This window comes from Panicum virgatum, chromosome 3K (genome assembly GCF_016808335.1).
Source record: "Panicum virgatum strain AP13 chromosome 3K, P.virgatum_v5, whole genome shotgun sequence".
Taxonomy (NCBI): domain Eukaryota; kingdom Viridiplantae; phylum Streptophyta; class Magnoliopsida; order Poales; family Poaceae; genus Panicum; species Panicum virgatum.
In genome coordinates this window covers 36,626,098-36,635,767 of record NC_053138.1, presented here as the reverse complement: position 1 = coordinate 36,635,767, position 9,670 = coordinate 36,626,098, and the positions used below count along the sequence as shown (strand labels likewise).

At 45.2% G+C, this 9,670-nt stretch overlaps 1 protein-coding gene across 2 annotated transcripts; it reads right to left on the bottom strand.

Moving 5' to 3' along the window:
* Positions 1–380: 380 nt before the first annotated feature.
* On the bottom strand, positions 381–9,347 carry LOC120699129. Of its 2 annotated transcripts, XM_039982997.1 has the most exons (5): positions 9,006–9,343; positions 2,139–2,294; positions 1,367–1,462; positions 927–1,047; positions 381–763 (listed from the first exon to the last, which is right to left on the bottom strand). In XM_039982997.1, the coding sequence occupies exons 1-5, from the start codon at positions 9,279–9,281 to the stop codon at positions 594–596; spliced, it is 819 nt and encodes a 272-aa protein (XP_039838931.1). In that variant the 5' UTR covers positions 9,282–9,343; the 3' UTR covers positions 381–593. The 2 variants fall into 2 exon arrangements, with proteins under 2 accessions (XP_039838931.1, XP_039838932.1); XM_039982998.1 differs by lacking the exon at positions 1,367–1,462 and having other exon boundaries at positions 9,006–9,347.
* Between the last annotated feature and the right edge of the window lie 323 nt (positions 9,348–9,670).

Genomic DNA, 9,670 nt, shown 5'->3' with positions numbered 1-9,670 from the left:
CTCTCATTTCCAAGCATAAGCAACCTGCACATAAATGTACACTAACACTTTGTGGAATTTGTTAGCAATAATTTCTACCACTAGTGTTGATGCTCGTCTTTCGTACGCTCATGTAGGAGCTGACGGCTTGCTCTGATGGTCGGGTTTGTATCTTGACGCTTAAAGCCTGTTTTACCTGCATTTGTGCCTGAATTCCAATATAGCAATATTTCTAAGAGAAAACATAGAATTAGCTTTTTCTAAATAACATCAGTAGGCATGAGGCTTTATTATCATAATTTTAAGTTCAAGATGATGCCTGAAATTAGTCATTAGCGAGCGTCAACAACGCCGCCCGCTGAGCTCAGAGAGCCGGCGAGCGAGGAACTGGAGAGATGATCTACACCAAAAGAAAACTCTATGCCTTCTCATGAATGATAAATCCCAAAAACATTCCAGCCGATACACTAAAAGCACATTTGAGCGGATTCATAGCTATGAACAAGAATTAGTGAGACAAGAGAGATGATCTACAATCATTTAGAGCTTTGAGAGTGGGTAGTAAAAATAAACAATTACAACATAATAACAAACATGTATTTTATATTGCAAGATCACAATGGCTCTTTGTTCATATCGAGCCAAAGAAGCAACCTTCGAGGTCGCCCCAGAAACCTAGCCTTCCATGCAGGTTCTTCGCCTTCATAAACAAATCCACTCTTCATGTACAGCTTTTGTCCTGCTATGTTGTTTATGGCGACATGGACATACAGATCTGTTATGCCTGCCAATGTTTCACGAGAATTGTTACAAGCGTGATGCAATCAGCAAACCGAGAATAAATTCTAAGGGTGGATCATCGCAGATAAAAAAAGAGGAACACCAAGTAAGAATAAAGAAGAAGATAACGGTAAATGGATCAGCTACACTAAATGTAATAAACTTACCCCATTCACGAGCTAATTTCTTGGACTTGTCAACCAATGCATAACCTAACCCCTTTTTTTGGAGCTCCTTAGCGACACAAACATTGCTCAGGTACGCTCTTGTCTGGCTGTCTTCATTCACCTATTAACAATCAACAATGGACCAATATTTCAGTTCTTCAATGAAGCAACTGAACCAACTTTAAGCATCTTTCAGAATATTTGTGTTTGGACAATTTTTTATTGAGGCAGATAACAAGGTACTTAAAATAGCAATTCATGTTTTGTGCAAGTCAACATAATATAATAAAAATAGTGATGACCGAAAAAATAGTTAGGTCCACTGAGCTTTTTCTGTATTGCGCGAGAATAACCAAGGAATGATGAAAGCAAGCCCGACAACGTTAGTCACAACTATCAAAAAAATACATATTATCCACAATATTCCGCAGCAGCCTTACCCCAGGCTTCTTGCCAGTCAATTCATTTGGTAGCCAGAGACACTGATTAAGGTCTAAACTACCAACTACTACTCTTTCTTCTCCATCCTCCACAAACTGCATGTACAGCCAACAAACAGGCCATCAATTTTCGAGTTAAAATGCCTTACAAGAGAATCCATAAAGTAAACCTATTAGAAATAATTTAGCTGGCAACAGCAGAGAGCTCGGAGTGTGAGAAAAGAGAGGTGATAGGCTAAAAATTGCACTATGATGGTGAATCTCAGTCTAAATTATCAAATAACAAGTTTTTGATGTTCTTTTCCTCCAAATATAAGCAACCATTTTTTTCTCGAATATGCTGGAGAACTGCATATCATTGCATTAAGAAGAGGAAAAAGGCCAAAATGGCCAAACAACGCACACCACAACGCACCCAAAACACACACCACTGCCCCAGCCACTGGGGGTTACAGTATTACAAACGCGCCAAAAACAACTAGGACCACTACGACCAGCTAGGCTGTCGCCAAACTTCCTAATCAATATAAGCGATCATTCAAAAATTAGATAGGAAATCTATTGCAGAAGAAAAGTATTCACATTTTTTTTGTTATCATTTCAGTGTAAGCAGAACATATAAAATATTCTCAAAGAAAGTGTAAGCAGAACATATAAAATATTCTCAAAGAAGTATAAAACAATTGTTTACCAGATTTCCACAAGACAGTTGGGTGAAATGTTAAAAAGCATTGCTGAAAGTAATGAACAATTGAGGGAATGCAATCTATACCTTGCACATAGAACAAAGTTCATCAGCTGTCATTAAGGACTGGGACAGTGGTACTGTCCCATTTATACAAGAAACTCTTTGGAAATTGATCATTCTCCCAGAAATTCTATCCTGCAACGCTTCAAATTCCCTTTCTGCAAGAGCCTTTCTGTGATCCTAGCAACACTTAACAACAAATAGTAAAGTTAAGTCCTCAATGCATCAATACAATGGTTTGCTAGTGTACCAGAAAAGAGAAGCAAAAAAGAAAATTGCATGAAAGTGAATACAGGACTACCATGCACCAAGTATTTTAAAGAAGTAGTTGTGCTTGATGGCCTACATACATAGTATTTGTTTTGAACAAGGTGTTGACGCGAAAACGTGCCGTGCCAAATACCGAGCACTGAAGGTGCAGCACGCAGTGCACCTTGCAGCGTCGCTGTACCAACCGGTCAGACCAAGCTCGTCAGGGCAGCCCGACGAGAATCCAACGAACACCCGTCCGGGAGGGACCCCGTCGGAACAGGCGTACCTTGGATTGCCCTAGGATCGGTAGGCCACCTAGAGCATCCTCAAACGCCATAAAGACGAAGGAAGAACATATTGAGGTTGGAAAAGATTAGGGCAAGGTAAAAAGGTAAATGTATTAGATAGAATGCAGGAGACCGAGGGAAAAGGGAAGCATTGGTGAAACTAAAGGATGGTGCTCTAAAGATTTAAAGCTCGGCTCTGGAGAAGTCTTTTGAGGACTCTCCCTGACGACTGCTCAGTTCTGCCTTTGTCCCCTTGGGCCTTGGGTGGGCGGTGCTTTTCCTTTGTCTGGTGGAGGTGTTTTGTTTGCTTGGTTTAGTGGAGCGGTCTGCTTACTGGAAGCTGAGGTCGTCTTTGCTTTTTCTTTTTGCTAAACTTTGTTGGTTGCAGCTGAACTCTCCTTTTGTGTCTTTTTTGCTGCTGCACCAGCATTTGCTTGGTGGCTTTTTAGCCTTATCCCGTTACCTTGAATCCCCAGCATAACATTTTGTGACACTTTCAATATAAGCAGGGACAGGGTGTCTTCGTCTAAAATACATGAATTATAATACCATGATGGACAAGAATAAAGCATGCTACAATAAGGTCCACATGACATAGGCATATGTGATCCATGTGATGGAAATGGCATGGTCATGGAATCGCTGTCTCGGAGTAGATTTTGCATGCTTGTAAAGTTGTAATTTTCAAGCCGACTAGCATCATTGACATTCATTTGCCTTTTGGATTTAGCCGGAAGCTCTCTATGAATGGGTTTCGGCTTTTCCTTCTCATGCTTATAATGGCCTTTGGATTCAACGGTTTTCCAAACACCAATCTCTGGTTTTTTGGGTTTCACCATCTTTGGTTCAGATTTATTTTTGGAAACCCCAGACAAAGAAGTCAGACCAGTCTTGGAAAGGATCAGACCAGTTTTGTCACAACTGGCACCATTATCTTTGTCTTGTTGCCCTTCGAGTATGAGAGTACTAGATGTGGTTTCTATGTTCTTACTAGAGGTCTTTTGATCAGCAACTCGGCTTTAGACAGCCGAATTGTATCTTGATCAACAATAGCATTAGTTGGCTTATTTTTGCAAGGATTACCAACTAACTTAAGATTAGCTTCAATTTCCATCGGCTCTTGTATTGATTTACTTTCTTCTATAGCCGATTGCTTAGAAACAGAAGCTAGATTGGCCCATATGTATTCATGGGTATCGGTTGAATACCCAAAATTTTTGGCAATTTTTTTATAAATATAGTATAAAACATGTATACGTATCAAAAAAATACGAAAAAACCACCACAAAACAGAGTTTTCAGCTATACTAGATATTTTGGGCTCAATTGGCCAACCATCCAACTGATGCGGGCCGGCCCAACTCCCCCCCCCCCCCAACTACAGCTCCCCACAGCGGCTCAGACCAGCCCGACGGCCTGAGTCTTTTCCCCATACTCCATTCCCCATCAATCCAACTAACCCTAGCACCAGCCTGACGGCCCGAGTCTTTTCCCCCATACCTCATTCCCCATTAATCCAACTAACCCTAGCACCAGCCACAGCGTCCGCCTCCAGCCAGAAGGAAGCGAGCGGCAGCGCGGCACCGCTAGCACCAGGCAGCAGCCGGCGCGACGACCGGGCTGCGGCACAGCGGCGGCGCGTGCCGCAGCGGCCAGGCACAGGCAGGCCGCAGGGGCCAGCGCCAAGAGGCGGCGCTTGGCGCAGCACTGGCAGCAGGCCTAGCTGCACCTCGCCACCTTGGCGCTTCAGCGTGGCGTGCAGCGGGCTGCGGGAAGGAGGCCACCAGGAGCAGGTAATGTTCTGAAAAAATAAAGGTGAGCATGGATATGGAATGGAGCAATGTACCATTTACTTGTTCATTTGTAACGATTGTAGAGCAATGTAGTGACTCGAGTACTCAATTGATCGCAATTTTTATGCTGACTGCAAGACTCTCTCTCCTGAGTCGTCTCAGCATAGCCGGTCCCAAGCCCGGGTAAAAGAGGAGGGTTGCGTTAGGTTTTGGCAAACCAGCATAAAAAATGGCCACTCTAATGGATTTGAAATCCACAAGAAACTCGTTGGGGCGTAACCCTCTTAGCGACGCGCTACATCGGAACCCGAGTGTGGTGATAAATGGGCAAGGGCCGGGTCGCCATCCCCCCAAGGGCGCGTCGTATCGTGACCTGGGTACGATGATAAGTGAGCAAGGGTCGGGTCGTCACCTGAATGGTGCGCTACATCTACGCCCGGGTGTAGTGAAAAATGAGCAAGGGTCTTCGCACTTCGCACCCGACGGGTGCGAAGGGTAAGGAAGCTAGCCGAGCCAACTAGAATTCGTATAGGTAGCTGGAACGTAGGGTCCCTAACGGGTAAGTTGCGAGAGCCAGTTGATGCAGCAATTAGGAGACGTGTAAATATTCTATGCGTTCAGGAGACTAAATGGAAGGGCCAGAAGGCGAAGGAGGTTGAGGATACTGGCTTCAAGCTTTGGTACACGGGAGCAACTCCGGGTAGGAATGGTGTAGGCATCTTGATTGATAGGAGCCTTAAGGATAGAGTCGTAGAGGTTAGAAGACAAGGCGACCGGATTATTCTAATCCGGTTGGTAGTTGGAGATTCGGTTTTGAATGTGATCAGTGCCTATGCCCCTCAAATAGGCCTTAGTAAGAGCACCAAGATACAGTTCTGGGAAGATCTAGATAGCATGGTTAGTACCGTGCCTACCAGCGAGAAACTCTTCATAGGAGGAGATCAACGGCCATGTGGGTGCGAGTAATGTAGGGTTCGAGCGAGTGCACGGGGGTTTTGGGTATGGTAGCAGGAGTCAAGAGGGGGAGGATGTGTTGAAATTCGCGTTAGCCTACGACTTGTTGATAGCGAATACCGTGTTTAAGAAGAGGGAATCCCATCTTGTGACGTTTCGTAGTGGACAACACTCGAGCCAGATCGACTTTATCCTTGCTAGGAGGGAGGATAGACGTGATTGCTTAGATTGTAAGGTGATACCTAGGGAGTGTGTTGTCCCTCAACACAAACTTGTGGTGGCGGACTTTCGTCTTCGGGTACGTGTCCACCGGGACAAACGTGCCAAGATTGCGAGAACAAAGTGGTGGAAGCTTAGAGGGGAAGCGGCACAAGCGTTTAAGGAAAGGATGTTAGGTGAGGGGCTTTGGAAAGAAGGAGAAGACGCAGATGACATGTCACTAAAGATGGTAACATGTGTTCAGAAGGTGGCCTCAGAGGTATTTGCCGTGAGTAGAGGAGGCAAACAGGAGGGGAAAGACACTTGGTGGTGGAACAACGAGGTGCAAAAGGCTATTAAGGAGAAGAAGGAGTGTTTCAAGCGCCTCCACCTTGACAAGAGTGCAGCCAACATCGAGGGCTATAAATTAGCGAAGAGGGTTGCAAAGCGAGCTGTGAGTGTAGCAAAGGGTAAGACGTATGAGGACCTGTATCAGCGGCTAGGCACGAAAGAAGGGGAGAAGGACATTTATAGAATGGCTAGGATCCGCGAGCGGAAGACAAGGGACATCAACCAAATCAAATGCATTAAGGATGTGACAGATCGACTGTTAGTGAAGGATGAAGAAATTATGGTTAGATGGAGAGAGTACTTTGACAAGTTGTTTAATGGGGAGAGTGAGGGCCCTACCCTTGAGTTAGATGACTCTTTTGACGATACCAACAGACGTTTTGTTTTATGAGGAGAATTCAGGAGGTAGAGATCGGGGAGGCTTTGAAGAGGATGAAGGGAGGTAAAGCGATGAGCTCTGATGGTATCCCCATTGAGGTGTGGAGATGCCTAGGAGATAGAGCAATAGTATGGTTAACTAAGCTTTTTAATCTCATTTTTCGGTCAAATAAGATGACGGAAGAATGGAGGAGAAGTATATTAGTACCTATCTTCAAAAACAAGGGCGATGTTCAAAGTTGTACTAACTACCGTGGGATTAAACTGATGAGTCATACGATGAAGCTTTGGGAGAGGGTTATCGATCATCGCCTAAGAAGAGTGACAAGTGTGACCCAAAATCAATTTGGGTTCATGCCTGGAAGGTCAACTATGGAGGCGATTTTCTTAATACGACAATTGATGGAGAGATATAGGGAGCAGAAGAAGGACTTGCACATGGTCTTCATTGACCGTGAGAAGGCATATGACAAAGTACCGAGAAATGTCATGTGGTGGGCCTTGGAGAAGCACAAAGTCCCAACTAAGTACATTACCCTCATTAAGGATATGTACAAGGATGCGACGATGTTTGTCCGGACATGTGATGGCAACACCACTGACTTTGCTATTAACATAGGCCTACAGTAGGGGTCAGCATTGAGCACTTATTTATTTGCTTTAGTGTTGGATGAGGTCACAAGGGATATACAAGGTGAGATCCCTTGGTGTATGCTCTTTACTGATGATGTGGTGCTAGTTGACGAGAGTAGGGCAGGGGTTAATAGAAAGTTAGAGCTGTGGAGACGCACGTTAGAGTCGAAAGGGTTCAGACTTAGTAGGACCAAGACTGAGAACATGATGTGCGATTTCAGCGCGACTAGGCATGAGGGGGGAGACGTTAGTCTAGATGGGCAAGTAGTGGTCCAGAAGAATACTTTTCGGTATTTAGGATCGGTGCTACAAAAGGATGGCGACATTGATGAAGATGTTAGGCATAGAATTTCAGCTGGCTGGTTGAAATGGCGGCAAGCTTCTGGCATCCTTTGTGACAAGAGGGTGCCACAAAAACTAAAAGACAATTCTATAGGACAGCAATTCGTCCGGCGATGTTATACGGTGCTGAGTGTTGGCCTACAAAAAAGCGACATGTCCAGCAACTGAGTGTAGCAGAAATGCGGATGTTGCGGTGGTTTTGCAGGCACACAAGGAGGGATAGAGTCCGGAACGAAGTTATTCGGGATAGGGTCGGGGTGGCACCAATTGAGGAGAAACTTACCCAGCATCGACTGAGATGGTTTGGACATGTCCAACGAAGGCCTCCTGAGGCGCCGGTGCGTAATGGGGTTCTTGAGCGCGTCGATAATGCAAAGATGGGTAGAGGTAGACCTAAACTGACGTGGGATGAGTCGGTTAAGGGAGACCTTAAGGATTGGAATATCTCTAAAGAGATAGCTTTGGATATGAGCGTTTGGAGACTAGCTATCAATGTGCCTGAATCTTGAACTTATTTCTTTCGAGTTTCATCTCTAGCCTACCCCAACTTGCTTGGGAAAAAAAGCTATGTTGTTGTTGTTGTAAACATGAAGAGGAAGAAGAGTAGTAGTGCTATTACCGATATGCGGTCTTTCTTGCAAAAAAGTGCCGCAAAGAAAAAACAAACCGAGCCAGAGATTGTTACTCCATCTACTAATGAAAGCCAAATGCAGTTGGTGGTATTCCAACGACAGAGGGACATAGGAACAAGCATCGGTCAACCTCAATCAGTGATAAATGAGCAGTGGCAGCCAGTTGAACCCCCAATAACAGAAGAAGGAAGAACCGTATAGACACAAAGGAAGAACCGCATATTGAGGTTAGAAAAGATTAGGGCAAGAAAAAAAGGTAAAAAGATAAATATATTTGATAGATGCTGATCCCCTCAATCGGCCATGGCCCTTTATATATGTGGAGAACGAAACCCTAATTAATTTCATGTCAAAATACAACTCTTAAGTCGGACTGGGCTGCCTAGATCGGTCTGACCACCCTATCTAACTGGTCTGTCCGGTCCGGGTGAGGGTCATTTTTTCCCGAAGTAATAGATCTCTCATCCGAAGTCCAAATCGGTTCGGGTCTGGGTCAGACTGGTACGCCCAGTCGTGCCAATTTTTGTTGTCAACACAAGGTAAGTTGTTTTTGCTAGGAATCAAAATGGACTTGACTAGAAGAGTGCGATTTCCAGCAAAATAACAATATATTAGTGAGACGCATGTTCTATTTCTTCACCTTTCTATCTCTGAACAGTAGTTAAGCTCAAGATACATTTATGTCTTCTGAAAGAACAATATTGTACACAGTAAAACTGGCATGAATGACCAGTAAATTAATAAAGCTATGTGCCGTTTACCAAAGCTGCTGATCACTACAATCCAATTGTCCAATGTGTTTCCCGACGTTTGGTGAGAGCGTCAGTTGCAAAACTGAAACCAACTAATCACAAACTAATTCGCAACAATCACAATAAATATTTCACCAGATTCTTCCGAACCGCGACCACATCACACCCATCGATGCATCGCACAAATCGCGGCCCCTAAACGGCTAAATCTATCGAATCTCCCGATTTCTTGATTGTCCTAACATAAGACATCCTAACTAAGAACAGTCTCGTTATCCAATAAGGCAGCACAGGGAAGAGATGACAGGGGACCAATCACCTCGGCTCCGACGGAGTCGACGGCGTACTCGCAGAAGGTCCGCACGCGGAGGCGCACGGCGGCGCGGAGCTCGTCGAGCGTGACGAACTCCCGCAGGGCCACCTCTGCGGCTCTTCCGCCGCGCTCGAGCACGGCGGCGCCGCTGGAAGCCGACGCAGAGGAGGCGGCATGGCACCGGAGGCGCGGGATGGCGAGGTGGCTGCGTGTACTAAGCGTGCGGTGGAGCGGCGTGGCCGGAGGAGGCGCGGGCGGGAGCAGCCGCGATACCGACGCCATGGATGGGGGATGGTTTGGCGCGGGTGGTTGGGGAGGCGGGGGTGTCTCCGCCACAGCTGCCGGACTGGCTTGGCTTATGCTAACCGCCACTGCGTTCTGCAACTTGCCGGTCAAAATCGGTCGCAAATCACTACCGCGAGTAATAACTATTCTAATTGACTGAGGTGATAAGAACAGGAAAATTCGTTCTGTAGTATTGAAAATCACGACTTCCGTAGTTACTATAAACCACGTATGTCTCCTTTAAATGTCTCCTTAAAATACCATCGACAGATGCAAACGTTGTCTGTGTTATATTTTATATTCTTAAAAATGTTTCTTTCATCTCTTTTCACGACAAAATATGGATGTAAAAAGTATGAATGTGGAATGACGCGTATGCCACTCGC